At 38.1% G+C, this 21,281-nt stretch overlaps 2 protein-coding genes across 2 annotated transcripts in view; one reads left to right on the top strand and one right to left on the bottom strand.

The window, feature by feature from the left end:
• Nucleotides 1–856: 856 nt before the first annotated feature.
• KLHL41 (kelch-like family member 41) lies at nucleotides 857–9,119 on the top strand. Its single transcript, XM_009584302.1, has 6 exons — nucleotides 857–2,111; nucleotides 4,876–5,033; nucleotides 5,126–5,233; nucleotides 6,078–6,263; nucleotides 8,003–8,149; nucleotides 8,994–9,119. The coding sequence occupies exons 1-6, from the start codon at nucleotides 1,002–1,004 to the stop codon at nucleotides 9,103–9,105; spliced, it is 1,821 nt and encodes a 606-aa protein (XP_009582597.1). The 5' UTR covers nucleotides 857–1,001; the 3' UTR covers nucleotides 9,106–9,119.
• A 3,508-nt stretch (nucleotides 9,120–12,627) lies between these two features.
• The window catches only part of FASTKD1 (FAST kinase domains 1), a 14,184-nt gene continuing 5,530 nt past the window's right edge, over nucleotides 12,628–21,281 (bottom strand). Inside the window, exons 6-14 of the mRNA XM_009584300.1 lie at nucleotides 20,773–20,904; nucleotides 19,278–19,764; nucleotides 18,358–18,472; nucleotides 17,519–17,647; nucleotides 16,636–16,767; nucleotides 15,466–15,579; nucleotides 15,049–15,190; nucleotides 13,748–13,862; nucleotides 12,628–12,717 (exon numbers count right to left, since the gene is read on the bottom strand). Coding sequence (XP_009582595.1) covers nucleotides 12,628–12,717; nucleotides 13,748–13,862; nucleotides 15,049–15,190; nucleotides 15,466–15,579; nucleotides 16,636–16,767; nucleotides 17,519–17,647; nucleotides 18,358–18,472; nucleotides 19,278–19,764; nucleotides 20,773–20,904 — 1,456 coding nt within the window. The remainder of the gene's footprint in view (nucleotides 12,718–13,747; nucleotides 13,863–15,048; nucleotides 15,191–15,465; nucleotides 15,580–16,635; nucleotides 16,768–17,518; nucleotides 17,648–18,357; nucleotides 18,473–19,277; nucleotides 19,765–20,772; nucleotides 20,905–21,281) is intronic.

The following is a 21,281-nucleotide window of genomic DNA, read 5'->3' as shown; positions in this document are numbered from 1 at the left end:
TGCATAATTCTAAATTCACTTTTCAAACTACTTGTCTGATTTGGGGCTTTTGTAGTTTAAATTCAGAATTTTGTAGGGTTTTGAAATTACACATCCATTAAATAATGTTAATATGGTGGATTACATGTTTTTCATTCTCTGTTCTACCTTTCCTATGTACTGTTTTTGGTTTAGTTTAACAGCAGTTAACACCATTTCTAGTACAGTCGAATTTAAAAGGATTGATCATGTCTACAGGTTATCTGAAATGAAGAATGGTGTTTATTAAGGGGGGGTACAGACTTCATTTTAAATTATTTTTAAAAGCAGAACTTTACCTGAATAATGTATATTTTATGTCTAAACAGTAGGGTTTTGTTTACAAATAAATACAACCAAATGGATATTAAGAAGAAGCTCAAAATTAATTTCAAAGTCTTAATATCTGAAGAGATTGCAGATGTGATATGTGTATGTAAAAAAAATAATCTTCGAGCATAGATAATTGATGCAAAGTTCTGGAGTTTTTTAATATCTTTATGACTGCAGCAATGAGATGTATTAAGCAACTCTAAAAAAGCGAACAGTAGTTGCAGCTAACAACTTGATTAATAATATTTCTATTTCAGAATATTTGGTAACATGTATATTTACAATGTTGCTCATATCTGTCTCACTGAGGGTCAGATTGTGCTGTCCTTACTCATGTCAAATAATTTCTTACATCGCACCTAATCTTATTGATTCAATGTGGAGAATGATGGCAAAACCTGACCATAGTGACTAAAAGCAACAGTTGCTTCTTTCAGTCTTTGACAGCTGCGAGAGCAACTCTTTTTTTCCAAACCATCCATCCTAAATTCCGACCTGTAAGAGTATGTACCTATATTTAGCTAGCGAGATTAAGTTGCAGAGGCCTCAGGCAGGGCAAAGCACATTGGTCTGTCCTTTTTACAGACAGACCTTTGGGCAGACAACAGCTAAAGCTTTCTGCTCCCTCCCCTTTCCCAAGTATTTGCGAAATGGATTCCCAAAGGGAACTCACTGAAGAGCTCAGACTTTACCAATCCACCCTTCTTCAGGATGGCCTCAAGGAACTCCTTGAAGAGAAAAAGTTTATAGATTGCTCTCTAAAAGCTGGTGACAGAAGCCTGCCTTGCCACAGATTGATTCTGTCGGCATGTAGCCCTTATTTTCGTGAGTATTTCTTATCCGAGCAAAATGAAGAGAAAAAGAAGGAGGTAGTTCTAGATAATGTTGACCCCAACATCCTGGATATGATTGTCAAATACCTTTATTCAGCAAGTATTGATCTGAATGATTCTAACGTGCAAGATATTTTTGCTTTGGCCAGTCGCTTTCAGATCCCTTCTGTATTCACTGTGTGCGTCTCCTATCTTCAGAAGAGGCTTGCTGTTGGTAACTGTCTGGCCATCCTTCGATTAGGTGTTCTGCTTGATTGCCCAAGACTTGCATTTTCTGCCCGTGATTTTGTTTCAGATCATTTTGTGCAGATCTGCAAAGAAGAGGACTTCATGCAGCTTGCCCCGCATGAACTTATTTCAGTTATTTCACCTGACAGCTTAAATGTAGAGAAGGAAGAACTGGTATTTGAAGCAGTAATGAGATGGGTCCGAACAGACAAGGAGAACAGAGTAAAGAGCCTGGGGGAAATTTTTGACTGCATACGTTTTCGTCTTATGCCAGAAAAATATTTCAAAGAACATGTTGAGAAGGATGATATAATTAAAAGCAACTCAGACCTTCAGAAAAAAGTAAAGATTGTTAAGGATGCTTTTGCTGGAAAACTGCCTGACTCTAGCAAAAGTACAGAAAAGTCAACCAAAGGGGAGGTGAATGGCGATGTAGGAGATGAAGATTTACTGCCTGGCTACCTAAATGACCTTCCCAGGCACGGCATGTTTGTCAAAGACCTAATTCTTCTGGTTAATGACACTGCTGCAGTAGCTTATGATCCTCTTGAAAACGAATGCTACCTAGCAGCCCTGGCAGAACAGATTCCCAGAAATCATTCCAGTATAGTCACCAAACAAAATCAGGTCTACATTGTTGGAGGACTGTATGTGGAAGAGGAGAACAAGGATCAGCCTTTCCAGTCATACTTCTTCCAGGTATAAGCTTTATAATTGTTGGTGCAATAATAGGTGCATATAAGAGTTACTGAAAAGTATTCTGAGTCTATGCAAGTGAGTTGTCTAGTGTCTCTGTACGGTCGATGGAGAGCTATTCCTGTCTCAGAGAGATCAATGAAACCAAGGGACTTGCATCTCCTCTTTCAAGATCAAGCCCCTGGTGAGATCTCAGAAAAGATTAAAAGGATTAGTATATTATATCTAGGCACCGGCTTTCATTGTTTAAGGCCCAGATTTTTCATGGTACAGATGCCTAAATTTAAGCCTAATAATATTTTTGTAAAATATTTTGTGAATTTCTGTTAACTTCCATGAAAGTTGAGTGCTTAGCTGCTTTAGGTCTAATGAGCTGTCTTTCTTTTTTTGCATCTGAAATATTTTTTGACAGCAGTAATGTGCATATTTTAAATGCCACTTTTGTCACTAAAATTCCAGAAGTCCTTTTGTCACGTCTACATTTGAAAACCTAAGGGTGTTCTAAAATAAGTAATGTAGAGGTAGAAGGTTGTTTTCTTGGCAAACTGTCAACGTCAGTACACTAAATACCATGTTTCAACCGAGAGTGTAATTTTATATCTTTGTAAATCTGTATAAATATAAGGCTGATTAATACAAACTGTAACTTCACAACGTATTTCAGAAAAATTAGCAAAAATACAATTTGGCATGCTTACACCATAAACTAATTCTGTTGTGTTTTTAGCTACCTGGCCATATGCTTTGGGGGATATTTAAACTATCATCTATCTCATGATGAATTATGCAATATGCTGCTGGCCATGTCCTGTCTTTAGGCACATTGGCCTAGAAGAGTGAAAGTAGGTCCTGTTTCAATATAAAATGAAGCAGAGTGATAAGCAGTGATAGAATTTTAAAGCCTTCAGATATTAAAAAGTGCAAATATTAAGTGTTTATAGGAGTATGGCTCACTGTGACTTCACACATAATGAAAGAGTTGGTTTCAGGCATTTGTTGTATCTATGAGAGGGAAGTCTTAGTTTGCTAGAGGGATTAGCACTGTTTCATTTCCTTATGTAGATGTAAAACACTAATCACTGAAGTGCAAAACTTGTTACAGAAATATTCTTCTAATAGAAATGTGTTGATGTCATAATGTATATAATGTAGAACTGAACAGTCTAAGTCTCAGGCTACTAGAAAGGGGCCTCTGAAAAACTAAACCTCAAGACTGATATTAAAAATTGATGAAGTTTTCAGAATCCTACTTTATATGTCTACATCCATTTCCTGAAGTCCTCCTCTCTCGCTTGTCATCTTTAATTTTGCTTGCTGCTGCAACTGCCTATAGTTAAAATACTGTCTGCGTTACCCATGTGGCTGTTGTTCCCTCTAAAATGTTAATGTGGTGCCAAACCAATTTTCACTTACTGATCTCCCTTTCCCCACCAGTGAAGGACCTGTTACCATTTGGTTTGGTAGCTAGCAACCCAGGAGAACACAAGGCTGCCACTGGCTCAAAAATGCATGACTAGTTTATGTCCTATCATCAGTAGATATGTCGTCTTCAAGACTGATTCACTAAGCATGCTGTGATCTGTGATGAGTACGTCTTCTCCTCATTACGCCACACAGATCCAGCTACTGGGGCAATCCGTGTCCATGAACTAAATTTCACTGTTGCAATAAAACTTCCTGTCCAGTAGGGGTGGTCTTAAATTTGGGAGACGCATTTTAGCATGGAGACCTTGACTGTGGAACATACTTCTGGAAAAAGGATGTCACTGCGCTAAACCCGGATCTGATTACTTTGACTGAACTTTCTCTTGCTTTCTATCAAATGCCTTTATACTCATGCAAACTTACATTTTACCTTCCCGTCCTGTACATCGTGAAGCAAATCTATATGCAACAGAAGAGAGAAGATACTCTTTTTGAATGTTAGAGAGCATTCAGGTTCAACTGTAAGTTCCCAGATCAAAACAAAAATTAAGCACCACAGTTCTAGGAAAATATTGTTTTCGTTTGTTTGGTTTTTTTTTCTTCTGTCCTCCTTCTGCTGCTTCTCCTTAGGTGTTTTCAGTGTACTGGATGTGAATTGAGACAGCCATGGGACTACTTCTGTAGGGATGACATCGATATTATTGCCAATGGAGCTGCACTGCCTGCCTTTTTTGCTTAGGAGTGAAGTCTTTATTCATTGTGCCTTCAGAGATCTCAGGAGCTTTTGAGGGTATTTGTGATGAAATACCACCTCTTTTGCTCTAGGGATTGCAGAAGAAACATCTGTGCCATTTGCCATGTAATATTTCCTGATCATTAAGACGAACGGTGTGAGGATATCTGGCATCTCTCATTGTGGCGATGAGCACAAATGGCTAAATGTATAGGTGTGGAATGGCAGGAGTGTCTACTCCCTTCAGGCAGGAAGAAGAAGAATTTGTTCTTTCCAACATGTGATAGGGAACCCAGAGAGTGCAGGGACCTTCAAACAAGGAAGAGGAGCTTAATAAAGAGGCAAAGAAACTCTGTGAGGATGAGTGAGGGTGGGCAGATGCAAAGAGAGCTGTGTGGCATTGACTGCTACATCTCAGCACCATGAAGCATGGGTGGGTAGAAGTCATCATGCATTAGCTGCACTGAGGGAAGGGTAGATTGTTCAGGCAAGCAGATGAGCTGTTGAGAGACACTGAGTGCAATTAGATTAATTTTGTGGAACAATGTTCGTTGTGTGAATTTTTACTATTTGCCTTTCCTAACACTTCCTGTTCTGATGCTCTTTCAGCTGGATAGCATCGCTGGTGAGTGGGTTGCCCTTCCTCCACTGCCATCAGCCAGGTGTCTCTTCGGGCTGGGAGAGTCAGACAGCAAGATCTATGTAATTGCAGGCAAGGACCTTCGGACTGAGGAGTCTCTAGATTCAGTATTGTGCTATGATCCTGTGTATGTTTGAAACTTAATTATGCCCACTGAGGACATGTAAATAGCCCATTGTTAGTTGAAAGAGCCTAACGGTGATATTCTTCTTGTTCCAGGGCAATGAAATGGGGTGAGATCAAAAAACTACCCATCAAAGTATATGGCCATGCTACTGTCTCAAACAATGGATTGATATATTGTCTTGGAGGAAAAACTGATGATAAGTGAGTCTCTAAGTCTTTTCGTGACAATTTATAACATTATTTGGTTGGTCCTTTGTAGATTATATGTCCTCTCACTCAGAAATCAGGGTTTCCCTTTTTTACATCTCTGGATTAAGGTTGCTAACAATTTGGCAGAGGGGAACACATTATGGTATATAAGATATCTTTTTCATGATAAGGTAAAATTGCGTATAAATTGTAATCCCAACTAGTTATTTTAATGATCGTACTCACTTCCAAGGCAAATTTTAATTACATTGCAGACACATTAGTATATACAGCTATGAGGACCCTCACTGAAAGTGTTATTTCCTTCCAGATAGAAATACTTAGGTGCCATGGAATTACTCTGTCAGTTTTTGCAATTTTCTCACCTGTGATGCCTGTTATACCTTAATGGGTATAACATTAGGAAAATTGAAGTTTTCACTCACACTGAGCATGTGGTGGTAATTTTTCAGTGTTTGTATAGGGGACATTTAAGACACAAGCTTGTCAAATCAGCCAAAACAGCAGCATAAGCTTTCTTTTATAACCTTTGACATACATTCCTCCACAAACCCAACTGAATAGAATACGCTGGGAAAGGACGTTGTCTTTCTCCTATATCGTACAGTGAAATTGCTGCCCTGAATAAGCAGCATTTAACATTGGATTTAGTTCTATGGATGTGATTAGTGCTTTGTAGCCATGCAAAGATTCCCAGATTAGATACAAGAAAGGATCTCACGGAGAGGAAAGAGGTGTTATACATAAACCCACACAATCCACCTCAACTAGGTCTCACTTGGAACAAGCCAAGAGTTCATTAGAAATGATCACAGCTTTTCTTTTTCCTCCCCAGGAAATGCACTAATAGACTATTTGTATACAATCCAAAGAAAGGAGACTGGAGAGACCTGGCTCCAATGAAAGTGGCTCGCTCAATGTTTGGAACGGCTATCCATAAGGGCAAGATTGTCATTGCAGGTGGTGTCACTGAAGAAGGCCTTACTGCATCTGTTGAAGCTTTTGATCTGACCACCAATAAGTGAGTGCAATATTCAAGCTATTTTTAAGCGAGTGTTTTATCATCTAGGCTTTCAGGAGCTCTGAGATAAGAGTCACAAAGGTGTTCAGGTGCCTAAACTCCCACTGAGACACCTGGTCTACATTCACATCTCTAGCAACAACAGCAGCAGCAGCTTAAAGAGCCCGTATCTCCGGCCATTTTTCCTGCCCCCACACGCATTTTCTATGCTACATTGCAAACATGATCAGAGAGCTCATGTAGCGAAAATAGCCCACCCTTCCTGACCAATTTTTTTTTTTTTTTTTTTTAAACTCTGATTACTGTCCCAATTTTGTTGACCACGCAGCCACGTAAACAGGTGTGCTGGCATAATAGGGGAGAAGTGGGAGAGATGGGCAAGAGCCGTGCAATCTAGTTGAAACAGCACTGGCACTAAACATGAAACCCCAGCAAGAGAAATCAGGTGCCTGAATAGGACTAGCTGCATGTCCTTCAGGTACCTGGCCTTGTGATGCCTTGCCGTTCACTTACCTTGTCAGCAAATACATTTACCACTAGTTAGCGACAGGCAGATAATTCTGCTTATTTATTTAATATAAAAAATATTTATTTAATACAAAAACTCCAGGAAGACTGACTATGAAGACTCCAGGAAGTTCTTCTTCACAGCCAGAATCTTTTGCAGTCAACATCCCTTAAATGTTTATGATTTTCCAGGAGTATATATGCTCTGTATCTGTGTCTTTCTCCTCTTAATTTTCCTTTTTGTTGCTTTTGTTACTTTTCCTTCCTATCATCTTATTTATAAACTTTCATTTAAAATAATATTTTATTATTAGTAAAGCTTTATTGTGATAGCTCAAACTTGTAAGTGGTCCTGGATACACCTTTATTTTATTAATAAACACTTCTATTGTATATAAACACAATTGGCTGTGCTGTCTTCACTGACAGGTGGCATTGCAGCCATCAACCTCAAAACAAAAGCTTTAACTTAAATGTATGCTATCCCAAAGAGACTTGCTTATAAAATTTAACAATACAAATGTGAATTATGCAAGAAGTAATTCTATGAGGGAACTTTGGACTTTACACCTCCTATAGAAAGCAAAGGAAAGTAAAGGTCATTTTGTTACCATGATGTTTGGCACATTCTGCTTTTCCATTGTTCAGAAACACGTGCAGCTTGTGGTCTGAAAAATCTCGTCTTGGTTTACTCTGTTTTGTTACTGTCAAGTCACACAAGCGAGAGAGACAAATTAGCCTATTAGTTTTGATGTTGACATTATCCAGAAGTGGGACGTCCGTATGTTTTATATGTTCATAGGTGTGAATTGGCAGAAAATTTGAAATTATGCTAATGAGCTCCTGTGACTTTTTTTTTTTAGTCAAATGATTATGTCAATGCCACTTGAAATGAATATGCATTTTGGAAACTATAGGGAAAAAATGAGAGTAGCTGGGGAACAAAACATCTGTATAAAACATATTACTGATGATGAGACCAGCTGACCTTTAAGAAGTGGTCTCTGGGAAGAGATGTCATCACAGTGTAATTGCATCACTTAAGACTTGCAGGAAGTCCCTGTGGGGATGGAGACACTGAAACTCACTGCTGATAAATCTCAGAATTTTTTCCTTTTACTAACCCATTCATTCAAGCAGGCCTTGGTACCTGAATTTATGTCATCCAGAGCATTCAGTTTAGAACATTTCTCATGTGTTTGTTTAACTTGGGTTTTTTCTTTTACCTTTAGGTGGGAGATTATGCCTGAATTTCCCCAAGAGAGAAGTTCCATCAGTTTAGTCACCTTAAGCGGAGCTTTGTATGCTATTGGAGGCTTTGCAATGATTCAGCTTGAATCTAAAGAATTTGCACCCAGTGAAGTCACTGACATATGGAAGTAAGTTTGATTTTAATCACCTTTCCTGGTGGAAAGCTGTATCAAAAATTGAGGTTTGTAGACACTGGAGAGTAAAATTAGCTTTCTGTTTAACTCTGGAAATGAATCATGGCACAGGTTGTAAAGCACTTGTTGACAGAAATATTTGTCAGAAGAAAGTAACAAATAAACATGAGACTTGGATCTAATGACTACTTCTACCTACTAATAATTTGAACAGTCTGAGCCATGATCTTCAGATTTTTTTACTCTTTTAAAGAGTAAGTTGCCATATCTCTTGGCAGGTTTAGCCTTGTAAGTGTACCATAAAAACATTCTCTGTTTCGTGACATTCTTACGCAGAAAAGCCTGTATATACAGAGGTTTGTGCATATTCATGTGTTAATAGTCAAATGAGTAATTGCTCCCAGAGAATCAGAAATCCCTATCTCCTAGATTTTTTTTTAATCTAAATCACGGTAGCAGTGATGAAACATCACATCTTTGCTGTGACTCTTCAGTTGCTAAAGTAAATTCAGGAGTTTTAACTGGCAGAAGGATAGGAAGGATTCCCAGGATAAAAGGGATACTTAAGACAAGGAGGAAGCTTTTATAGGAATAATTAAAAGTATGACACAGGCCAGCAACAATCTTTAGGGACCAGGAAAAGGAGAACCCACATGTGCAAGAACATCTTTCTGTTCTGTTCTGGAGGACAAAAGCAGCCCTTTTGTGGCATCCTTCAGGACATGGTTGCTACAAGCTTTTGCAACACATGGACTATCCTCCTTTTCATGTATGTGTGATGAAGCATCAAACTCAAATTTTAAGAAGCTATGTTCTGACCTTATTTTGTTAAATGCAGGTATGATGATGAAAAGAAGGAATGGATTGGCATACTGAAAGAGATCCGATACGCTACTGGAGCCTCCTGCCTGGCTACACGCTTAAACCTCTTCAAGTTATCAAAACTGTAAATAAAATGCTGGAAGATGTGATACGGTGAGGGAGTTTCGATAGGCTCTTCTGGTTTTGTTGCATGAAAATGTCCCCAAATTGTACAGAGTTTTGTAGCAGCATACTAGTTATACTGTTAGCTGGTAAACAGTTCATCCGTCTGTCCAAGTCTTAAGATATTTACTACCTAACCAACAACTGAATTTTTGCCAGCATTTAAAATGCTGAAGAATTCTAATTGATGTTGATTAGAATAAATGAAGATTTCAGAGAGAACTCCATTTTTCACTCTGTGAAATTGCCAATAAAACTAGTTAGACTTCCTTACACTCAGACAATCCAGGATATTGGTGGCTTATACTCCAAACAATGCCCATAAATTAATTTTTAAGTTAAATACAACTAGTAGGTAGGTAATTTTATTTTAACTGGCTGCTTGTACAGCCTGATTTCCCCCTTCAGCAATGTATGTAAATCCTGCATTCTTCAGCCATGTCTTGAAATATTTTCATTAGAGCCTTCTAAAAATAATTTAGCCTGGAATTGAAGTGCATATTGAAAACAAAAGTGGCCTAAGAAATGCCAGTCTCAGCCAAAGCTGTACTAATAGCCAGACATGAGGAAAGAGAGAGAAGTTCACAAGGTTAATAGCTCTGCTGTTTCACCTACTATGTTTAGGCTTCTGGTAACAAGGATTTTCCACTTTTTTATGCTTTTATATTTATTTCCAAAGCAAATATTTTATGGAAGCTTTTCTCAGAGATCTGAGGCCATTAACAAGCATTCATGAAAAAGTCCTAGAAGAATTGATCATTAGCAAATACCTATAGCAGAGAGGACTTTTCCATCTAATAAAGAGTTGATGCATTTTGATGTTGAGACTTTTAACAATTAAACTTTGTTTTTAAAACTATAAAAGTATCACTTGATGGTGTCTCTTTTAGTGATCAGCTCATCATCATATTGACAGGACACATTCTTAGTACAGCCTTTGCCCAAAACAGAGCACACAGTTTTCTTAAAGTAGAGCATGCCCACCATTTTTATAGAGTATCTCTTCAAAGGATTTCTCCACTGAGTGAAGAGGGTGTCATAAATCTAAAGGATGTCATAACTCTAAATCTAATTACAACTGATATAGCAGGAAAACTGGAAAAGAAGCCCATCACACCTCACCGAATAGCAATTCCAACTATCAAATGACCCCTTGCTTTGCCTTCCTAGGAGACGGAGGCAAACATATGGCGAAGGCACAGCCATCATAGCTCATTTCAGTACGTTACTGTACACCAGTATTTAATCTGTGGGACATCTTTTCTGTTTTCCCCTTTAGTACCCAAATCTTCAGCTGTTCTTAGCATCTTTTCATTGGCTCCAGTTAAATCACTGGTTTACATCAGCCCATCTGCTCTAACACTTGCTGATTTAATTTAGAAAGAATGACTGCAAAGGACCAAAAGCAGCACTTTTTACTGAAATACTCTTTTATTTTGCTTTTCTTAGATGCCTTTTCTGAATCCACTCATAGCAAGTTTTAATCCTCTTCCCATTGTGAATACTCATAACTTTATCCATATATAACTTGAAGATACCTGGCTTGGCACAAAGTGACTGCCGGCTACCTGAAAAGCAGGGCTCAGCTCAAACACATGACCACCCATGACTGATCACTTCAGCTACAGCCACTGCCACCTTTCTTACGCTCCAAGGTTGCTACTTGAAGGCCATCTGTACAGACACAGGGTCATGCAAGAGCCCTCCGACGTGTAGCCCACCTTCTGAGATCCTAACCTATATTTATGATTGTCTTCTCCATTTTATACGAAGTATAATGTGCATATAGTCTTTCTATGTGCTGTGCCTTCAGTGACACTTCCTCAAAGCACTTCTACGTCTTGGAGCCCTTGTCTGTTTGACACCATAAGCAGACAATCATCTACTAGTTTTTTCAGTCATCCCACAAACATGAGGGCTGCCTCAGGAAGAAAGCACCTTGCAGCTTAGATCAGTTCTGTCGGTTTTTCTTGGCTTTTCACTAGTGCCCTGATTTGTATTCAGCCAACAAAAAAATTTTCTTCTACTCCTAAGTAGTAAAAAAAAAAATTGACAGCCAGGTGCATAATGGTCAGTGCAGAAATGCAGTTGCTTACCTCTGCCAGGTTTCAAAGGAAGTGGTAAAAATAATGTCTATTGCTTTTATTAAAAAGGCAAGAAAACATATACACGTATGTGTGAAAGAGATGGGCACAGCTAGCAGTTGTCATGAGGTAACGGCAGCTGTAGTCACAACATGGCTGCCTCTGAAAATGGGCTGATTTGCAGAAGTATGACCAGTCTACAGTTACTGCTCTACAATGAACATTCTTCTGGCTATTCCACTTTTTCCTTCTACGTCTCAGTATCTTATGCCTCCTGACACAAACCCTGGCTAAGCGCAATCACAGGAAGCCTGAACCAATTGGCAGATGTTTTTGAATCATGATAAATAAATTAAAAATGCTTTTCACCACCAGTAGTAACCAAGGTGGTCGTCACTCTCTGAAGACTTTTATTGGTCCTGATTCTTGGTTTCAATTTTCAGCCTAATTTTGCTTTTTTTCACACTGTCTTATTTACAGAACAGGCAGGTTAGATGGTTTGTCTACTTTTGTTTTATTTCTATTAGCAAGGGCTAGTCTAATGCATAATGCCATAATAATAAATTTCATTAATTATCCAGTTGCTAGTAAGTGCCTATGTCTGACATAAGCATTATTTTCTCCTTATCTTGTATAAATCTTTCAGGTATCCCTTCCAAGGTGCATTTAACTGGAGTACAGGTGTTTCAAAGGTCTGGGTGGCTGCCAGATCTCTAGAACTAGTCTACCTTTTAAGTACGTGAAGGTGTTCCAGAAAGCTCAAGCCATACTTCTAAACACGCCACATCACAGTGTAGGAGAAGCAGCTGGAGGTTCCTCACCGCACGACACCCTCCCCCAACACAGTCACCCACAGTACCTCTGTTTTGGAAGACGGAAACAGAATGGCTGTAACAGCAGTCCTATTCTTAGTAAATCTGCATTTCGGTTTCTTGGTTTCATAGTACAGATACTGTTCGATCCCCATTGCTCATTCTGTCACATGCTGGAGGACAGACATAGTTTCCAGTACATCTGCTGCCTCCTCTCTCATAGTCAAGAGTATTTCCAACTTTTTCTTTGGATACTTTTATGTCTGGCTAAGCCTCTGTGCTATTTATTTAGGAGATAATAATGTAATTTTATGGCAAAACTGTCACAGATTCATTTACTTGAAGAATAGCTCCCAGATAATGGGAGATTTTAAGCATCCTTATCACATCTTCATGGCTCATTGTGACCTGCCTTTTACAATCCCTAACAAATTGAGGATTAAATCTCTTGACACCTGATGCCCATGGCAAGCCTTGGTCCAGCTGACTCACAGCTAAAGAGATTTTTCAAACTAAGAATTCCAGGATTACAAGAAGTTTAATGGTACATAAAGTGTTTCTGTAAAAAGTACTTTTGACTGCATGTCTGACATCACTGTATTCCATATAGATGCCTTCTCAGAAATTCTAGCTGTTCACCTTTTGTTGACAGAACCATAGAATTCCATTCAAAGTGAGGAATCTGTAGAACAGAATCATACAAACTGAGTGTTAACATTGATATAAGCCACATACCATCTTACAGCAAAGAAAAGGCTCTCTGATATCTGTTGTTGTCCACTTGAAGCTATTTTATCACCTGTGTCCTTCTAAAAGCTAGGCTTATTCTAATACTGAAAAGATTAATTTCTCAGTGTAAGATTCTGCTTCATGTAAGTATAGTCAGTTTGCTTCCAAAAAGCAGCATAGTTGCAGAGATGTAAAGCAGATACCCACACTTTATGGCTATGACAACTCCATTACACCATCTCCCACCTTTTGAAACCCAAATCAAGAGAAAAATCCCAGGTTACTGTAGTTTGTAATGTTAATGTACCAAACTGGGACAGTGTATCAGTAGTGTAACATTTACTGTCAGGGCAATATGAGAAAGGATTATTATCCTGTTAAAAAACAACCCCAAACTTAAGCTTAAAGAAGGATTCTAGTTAAAATTAGAGTAGGTAAGTAATTATATATATAGGAGAATCTGCATTCATGAGCCTCTATTACCCAAATATTTCTATGCTGGTCTAGGCTGTGAATTATCTCTGGCCACTAGTCTTCCCTGTCACAGCACTATCACTGCAGCAGACAGACAGCATTCATATCCCATCTTGCAGCTGCTGTAACTGTCTCTCTATCACTCAAGGAGGGTATGTTCAATCTTTTTCTAGTGTGGAAATCTTTGGTGAATTGAAATGAAACTCTCGTTTCACTTTTTCTCCTTTAATCAAGCTACGTCGAGATTGCTAGTTTGCCTGCAGTAAGGTAAGACAGATCTTTTGACTTCAGTTTTGCTGCAGCCAGTGTCAGAGAAGGTGCAAGTTCTATGAAATCCTTACATCATCTTGAGAACAGCTTGGAATTTCCCCCCCAAATACAAAAATTGCTCTCACCCAGTAGGTACTTTAAACTATTAAAACTACCTTTAAATCTATTGCAAGGAAAATGTATCAATCTGCACTATTGATACAACTCAGAAAGGACATAAAATGTTGTTGATTGCTCACCTGAACTACCCGGTACCCCAGCATTTCCAGGTGTCGTTTTTTCACTGCAGGTTCTCCTTTCAGGTGACGTGAATCTTTGCTAAAGTCTTTTGAATCAAGAAATTCCAAAGCAATTCTGCAAACAATAAAAATGTGCATTTACTTTCAGGTCATTTCCAGGTGTCGTTTTTTCACTGCAGGTTCTCCTTTCAGGTGACGTGAATCTTTGCTAAAGTCTTTTGAATCAAGAAATTCCAAAGCAATTCTGCAAACAATAAAAATGTGCATTTACTTTCAGGTCCTACCTGAATAGCGAGAAGTGGTGTTTCTAGTTCAGTATTGATAGTTAGCAAGACTATTACCAGATAAACCTGACAATTCATAGAAAAAGAAAATTAAACAACTCCCTGAAACTAAACAAAACATTTTCCTCATATTTATCTAGAGATACTTGAACTTCACATGATTTAGAAAAAGCATTTCCTCCCTGCATCTGTTTTTGTTCAAATGGCAAAAACAGCTAACCAGCATTTTCAAGGCTTACATTTGAAGAGGTGGGAGGAAAACAGTACTCCAATCTCATGAAACACATTTCAAGAATGCCCTGTCTGCCCTAGTGTCCTAGATCTGGCTGGGATGGAGTTACTTTTCTTCACAGCAGCCCGTATGCTGCTCTGTTTTGGATCTGTGACCAAAACAATGTTGATAATACACCAGTATTTTGGCTATTGCTGAAGAGTGCTTGCACAGCATCAGGGCCTTCTCTGTTTCTCGCTCTGCACCCACAGTGTATAGGCTGGCGTTGGCAAGAAGTTGGGAGGGGACACGGCTGGAACCTCAACTGGCGAAAGCGATATTCCGCACCATATAACATCATGCTCAGCAATAAAACGGGGGAGTTTTTCCAAAGTAGCCATTGCTCCAGCATTGGTCTGCTGGTGGTGAGTGACTGCATTCGCATGAATTTTTTTTTTTACCTTTTTGTTTTTGTTTTTTTTTCTTCTTTCTTCTCTTCACTTATTAAACTGTCTCAATTGCAACCCAGGAGGTTTTTTCCCTCGCTTTTGCCCTCCAGATTCTCTCCCCCATCACACTGCAGGGGAGCGAGCAAGCAACTGGGTGGGAGCTTAGTTGCCAGCTGCGGTCAACCCACCACACCTAGGAAGGCTAAACCTCATAAGGCTTTGGAAGAAGGAACAGAAAAATAAATAGCCTAGGGGTTGCAACAACTGTTTAGGACATACGCATCAAAAACCTGATCTAAACTTGATCTAAACTTGGAAGCTTGGACGAGCTAACATGCAAGAATTTGACGTACTAACCTTTGAGCTCCTGGTGGCAGAGCCTTTCTCCCTTCATCCTTGATGTCATGTCTCAAGTGTATTCCCTCCACATCATCCAAAGGTATATTCTGAGCCATATAGGAAAGAGGCTTTTTATTTTCATCCAGAACACACTCAAAATCTGCGAGGAAAACACAACAAACCTGTTTACTGACAAAAAAAAAGTGAAAGAATTTGATCTGTACAGTGTTTACTTCTAGAAAAAACTAAGTGATAACCATAATTAGAGATACTCAACATTATTTATATTATGCAAAACTTTTTAGAAACTGTATTTTATACAGCAATTTCTTCTTTGCAGTGTCTTGTAGCCACATGACCAGGGGCTTCCTAATTTTGGTGATAATAGTGGTATCAGAGGTCTTCTTAATAATCCTTAGAGGATTAACTTCTCACCTATTTCATAGTAGTATGATGTGAGAACAGATATTCTTGCATAATGGCTCCCTCCTAAGATCTCTGTCAGCATTCTGTGAACATGCTGTCGCAGTGGATTTATTCGGCTACTGCCTACAAAGACAAAATAAAGAATTCATACATCAAAACTTCCACAGCCAAAGTTTTGAAAATAGCACTTTGTGACACTGCATATTTGACAGCCAGCCTACTGAATTAAAGCTTTCCCACAGATCCCTGGTGTTATTTCATCATCATTCAGAGACCATGTGATCATCTTTTGGGTGGAAAGTGGCAGGTGCCTATTAAGCATGAATTTCAAATCCAGACTTTCCATCCTAGGATTTTTCCCATTCACATACTACAAACGCTTTAGTTTCAGGTTTCACCCGTTGGATTTTGTTTGCTTTTAAACATGCTTAGACACTTAAATAAGTATTTACTTATTTTGCATCTATTACAGGCACAGCACACTATCTGTCACTTCTCTGTCTGTTATAGATTGTTTAATACCTTGCTCCATTAAACATCTTCAATCTCAGAGATAACGCAGCTGAGTTCGATGGATAGCAAAGCAGATCTCCTCCATGAGAATTAGTAGAGGAGATACTGAGTTTGCATCAGCTGGATTTTGTGAACTGATCACTATTCTGAAAGATCTGAGCTGCTACAGTTGACCACTAGGCAGCCTACTTCTCCACCTCTCATCCTTGATGGATCTTGATTCTTCTGAGGAAGATGACAGCAGTGAGTTCAGGAGGGAGGCAGCAAAAATGCTCACCTTGAAAAATTTAAGTCAAATGTTCAGTCTTGTTCAGAAGCAGGGATCAAAGTGACCCATTTCCTCCAGAAGACAATCCTAATGATCCTCTTCCTGCCTCTCCATATACAGTGTTTCTGTGTACTTAGATTGTATTTCTTATTTTACATTACATTACATTAATTATCTCTATTACATTAATTCTCTTGGGGAAAACTGCTTTGCAATCTGTTGCACTACTATGTCGTTGCACTTTTCAAGAACACATCCTCAGCAGATAGTGGGGTGCGCTTTTCTGAGCTTCTGTTGTGTGCTAGTGTTAACATGACAGTTTTAGAAGAAGTGTCTAGCACACTGTTGAAAACTATTACTAGTAACAAGGGCAGCTTTTCCTCTCCTAAATTACTTACTGTAACGAAAGACATGTTGGCAGTAGCGCTCATGAAACCAAGGGATGTGAAACTCCGGGCATTCCAGACAGACTGCTCTGTTCAATTTCATGAGGCGTGAGCGGACCCTCTGCTTTAGGGTATCAGGCAGGACTGAGTTAAACAAAATAAAAAGGTGTGAACTGAAATGTGAACAATCCAACGCATTGAACTACCTCTCAATTCTTTACTAGAGATGCAAATATCTGTATATTACGGCATTTATAAAATTACTGCTGTGAAATCTTAGAAAGGTTCTCAAAATCCCTGAGGAAAAAATGAAAAGTAACAGTTTTGCTCTGTATCAAGAATAACAGCAAGACAAAAGAAAGGAGCAATTTAAACTCTGCTCTATCATTTATCTTTTAATGAAGTGGTTGAAGGCAAAATGGCAACACTACATTGATAGCGAACAACGTACAGGTAGAGGAAGGAAACAGTCAAACGCTCAGTTTCTTATTTAGAGAGAAGAGAGTGGTGGGACTCATTTCTTGCAGACAAGAATCCCACATTATTTCTTGAGCTTTATGACTATTTCTAGTAATAAATACGACACTCACGTAATTTTATTTCTAATAAAATTGAAGAATTATTAAATACTGATTGCAATAAGTTGACTATAAAATTTGCTTAAATGAGCTTTTCTCACCTGCAATACAAGTCTGTACTTTTAAAACAAAGCACAAATTTTTGTTCATTCCTTCCCTTTTAGCACTCAAATAATGACTAGATTAGATAGTGGGGTCTTTCCAGAAAACTGAATTGTTTAAAGAGTAATTCTACTTCTCAAGTCATATCTAGGTCCACAATTCCACTTTATGCCAAATGCTACATAATCAAATTCAACAGAGAGCTAGATATTTACCTTCAAGCTGAGCATCCAATTTGCTTAGGAAAGAAATATTAAATATCCTCTTTATCAGAACTGGAGGAAAATACCCAGCCACTGCCAAAACATGACCAAGCAGCACCAAGTGGTGAGTTTCAAAACAACCTTTAAAAAGCAAACAGAATTTCATATTAACACAGGACATAAAGTTGAAAGGATTTGCAATGTCCTCCCAAATCATTCAAGTTTCTCTCTTAACGTACTAAATGAATGCTCAGGCAGGACTACCTCTGCTAACTGCACCAATGCATAAGGTAACTCTTGCCAGGTCTTTGCAGGAGGAAACTAGTTAGTCTTAAAAAAAGGTTAACTCCACAATATTTCAGTAGCCAGCAAATTTTCACAGTTCTGTGAGGCTGTATCATCAATTAAAAAAAAAAAAAAAGTTTCTACACATTTCCTTCACAACTTAGTCATTTATTTGTGACAAATCACAAAATGTATCCTGTCCCCAAATGATGATTCCTTGGGGAACACCATAACAATTCTATCCAATAACAGCACAGCAAATTAATCAGAATTTTCACTTGCTTTTTACTATGCTCAAGATACCTTGCTAGTCCCTTATCAACAGTAATTTTTAAAGGGTGAAATGAAGCTAGAAAACCCCACAGAAGCATACACTGAATCTCTGTCTGTGGTTTAACTGTGGTTTAACCCCAGTAGGCAGAGTTTAGGAGTAACATACAGACACACTTTTTTCTTTGCTTAAAAAAAAAAATGCCATTCTATTCCCATTTTTATTCAGTACAAATAATATCTTCCAATGACACTCATTTATTTGGTATCAGAATATCTTTGTCTAATGCACTTACTCAAGTTAGAAGTAAGATGTTGGATACAACTTTCAAAGAACTCTTCATTGGCAGGAGGGTCATAATTCAGAGCAGAGAAAAGGAAGAGAATAAAATAGATTTCAAAGGGGTGGATCTGGAAAAAAAGACATCCTAAATTCAGTCAGTGCAAAATATCCTAATATTGCTTTACAATAAAAAAGGGGTTTACAATTCATTCAGAATTGGGAGATTTAAGACTAGATGAGCTATTTTTTAAATTTATTTTCAACTTCTCCTGGAGAAAAATACTAAAAAAGATAAAATGCAGAAATCATTAAAAATGCAGCTATGGCTAAAACTTAAAATCTATTTCATGTAGATGATCCAAGTGTTTCCATATACTTAGACTTTAAGAAGCTTTTAAAAAGGTTTCTCATTAAATGCTCTTAAAGAAACTAAACTGTCATAGAATAAAATCAAAGATCTATATAAATACCAGATTGAGAAGGAGAAAAAAAAGAAAAAAAGAAAAAAGATAGCAAGAAAACACAGTAATTTTGACCAAAAAGATAGGCTATTGGGGAAATCCCCACACGAATGAGTAATGTAAAAATATACACTGTGTGACGTGACTGTAAAGAGGGTAAAAAAAATTACTTAAGATGGTAAAATGTAAAGCTGAACGCAAAGGCTTATGGTTGACCTGACACTGACTGACCGAACAATAAAATAAGAAAGGAAAATTAAAGAGAAGTATTTAAGAGAACTTACTTAAATAAGTTTTGCATGAAAGCAAAACAGTTTTGAGTGAACATAGAAAAAGATGAGCTCCAAATCAGGTACACTGAAGAAAACTCTTAGAAACACTGTGTGGATCGTGCTCTGAAACACATTAACCACTGACCTGTCCTTTCTTACTCAGTAACTTACACAGTAGATAGAAAGAAAAACTGTAATACCTTGTCTATATTTTCAACAGTCACAGAAGCTATTCTGTCAAGTAACGAAGGACAACGGTGGTTTGTTTTCATGAGAAAAAAAGACAACTGGAATACATTTCCCCATGTTATTTGGTCTATCAAGCGCTGACACATGGCCATAGTTTCCTCACTGAGGACTTCTTCAAACCACTCTCCATTCACATGTGTAATTTCTTCCAACAGAAGATTTAAGTTGTTGGCTTTCTGAAGCCTCTGAAATCCACAGTCATTTAGTTTTTGCAGAAGCTTTACACATAGCTCAGAACTGTTTTGCCAGTGCAACTGGTCATAATGATTCCATTTGACAAGAGCTGTAGCAATGCAACTCAACTGATGGAGCCTGCATTGAGGCAGAACTGCTGATGCTTTGTTTATAATTATTTCTTCCACTTGAAAGGAAGGAAGCATGGCCAGAACACGAATTATTGCAGCAGTATCAGCAGGTATGACACTAGATTTTAAAAAACTGGAAGAGAGAGAGAAATAAAAACAGACCATCAGTACTGACAAAGCGCAAATGTTAAAAACAAACAAATAAATTACATGCATGAAAATTCTATTTTAAAAGTCAAAAGCTGCACACCAAATATAAAATAAGTAGAATATTAATGACATGGTAGAAATTCACACAGTTAGTGACTACCATCTTTTTTCATTGAGATTAACTTCTTCCTTCTAATTTATTCAAAATTGAAAAAGAGAGGAAGACAGGGAGCATCTCGGCCAACTGGTGAGACTTCAAGTGTTACTGTTAAACACAGAAGTCCTTAGTAAGGGCAGAAGGTCCCTTGTTAACGGAGTCTGTGGGTTTCTGGGCCTGGGTAATTTCTGTCATTTCTGTCCTGGGGAACACCAGGTTCTGAGGCGCCTGAGGAACATGAAGGCATCATCCACAAAAAACATGTACAGCCAGGGCACTGCATTCCTACAGAGGCTGAGCAATGGAAGCAACAGTGGCAGGTCTCTTCTCCCGCAATTCCAGAAACGATTTCCCTTTCTATGTTGCAACTGGACAAGCCTGAGAACTAACTAGACAGTTCTTCAATCAAAAGAAGAGTACTTCTGCTTCACACTTTCACTTGTCCCAACCGTGGCATTCTTACTGTATATTTTTCATTACTTGTTTCTCCAAACATTAAAGATGACATTAATACCTACCCTTCCTATAAAGTACCAATCAAAATTTCCTGTTCAATGTCATTATATTGCAGCAGCCAAGGGGTGAGGGGCAAAAAAATCTATTTTTAAAAGACATCATATCTATTAGCAGGTACCATTCAGTCTACAGTCAAGACAATATCCACTTCCTATCCTCCAATTTACATGTTAATAGAACCAAATATTTTTAACAGTTTGTTACTTCTTCATATTTTATGGAAACAAAACAATTTAACATATTAGCTTCTTATTTAAAATACTAAGTAGACAACTGTTTAATACTTAAATAGCTATATTTCCAAGAATACACACTTACCCAAATAGTAATATTTTTAGTTTGGCAAAGAGCTCCAGATTGTGGCAACGCAACACCACCAAGTACTGTGTTAACTTTACCAACTGTAATACATGATAGCTATCCAAGTGTTTGTGCAGAATAGAAGCCATTCTGAATAAAAAGAAAAAGATGACATAGTATTATGCTAATACAGAAGATACTGCAAAACCCAACATCTCACATGAAGAAGGGGTGTCCCATGGTGCACAGTACCTAAGTGGAGGGTTGCACACACCTGCACTCCTCTCCACCCCAGTTTTGACGGTGTTCCATTAAGACACAACAGCCTCTCTCCACTTAGTGTATTGCAAAATTAAAGCCCTCATCGCAGCAAAACAGCTACTTCACTCTAATAATTTCTGTTGCAGATTTTACAATCGGTTAAATTTAGAATGGGATAAACTAGAACAGCATCACCAGCTTCAGCACCACTGTACTCACTTATAATGAAATAGCAGTTGCTACGGCTATGTTGGTCTAAAGCTGCA

Source organism: Fulmarus glacialis, unplaced genomic scaffold (genome assembly GCF_000690835.1).
Source record: "Fulmarus glacialis isolate BGI_N327 unplaced genomic scaffold, ASM69083v1 scaffold28988, whole genome shotgun sequence".
NCBI classification, from domain to species: domain Eukaryota; kingdom Metazoa; phylum Chordata; class Aves; order Procellariiformes; family Procellariidae; genus Fulmarus; species Fulmarus glacialis.
Note: the sequence above shows the minus strand (reverse complement) of the source record. Positions and strands in the feature narration are given on the sequence as shown.

Excerpts from the sequence above, each read along its gene's own strand:
- KLHL41 (XM_009584302.1), top strand. The coding sequence starts at position 1,002 with ATGGATTCCCAAAGGGAACTCACTGAAGAGCTCAGACTTTACCAATCC. Across the intron at positions 2,112-4,875 it reads TCCAGTCATACTTCTTCCAG|CTGGATAGCATCGCTGGTGA; the intron begins GTATAAGCTTTA and ends ATGCTCTTTCAG. Across the intron at positions 5,234-6,077 it reads GGAGGAAAAACTGATGATAA|GAAATGCACTAATAGACTAT; the intron begins GTGAGTCTCTAA and ends TTTCCTCCCCAG.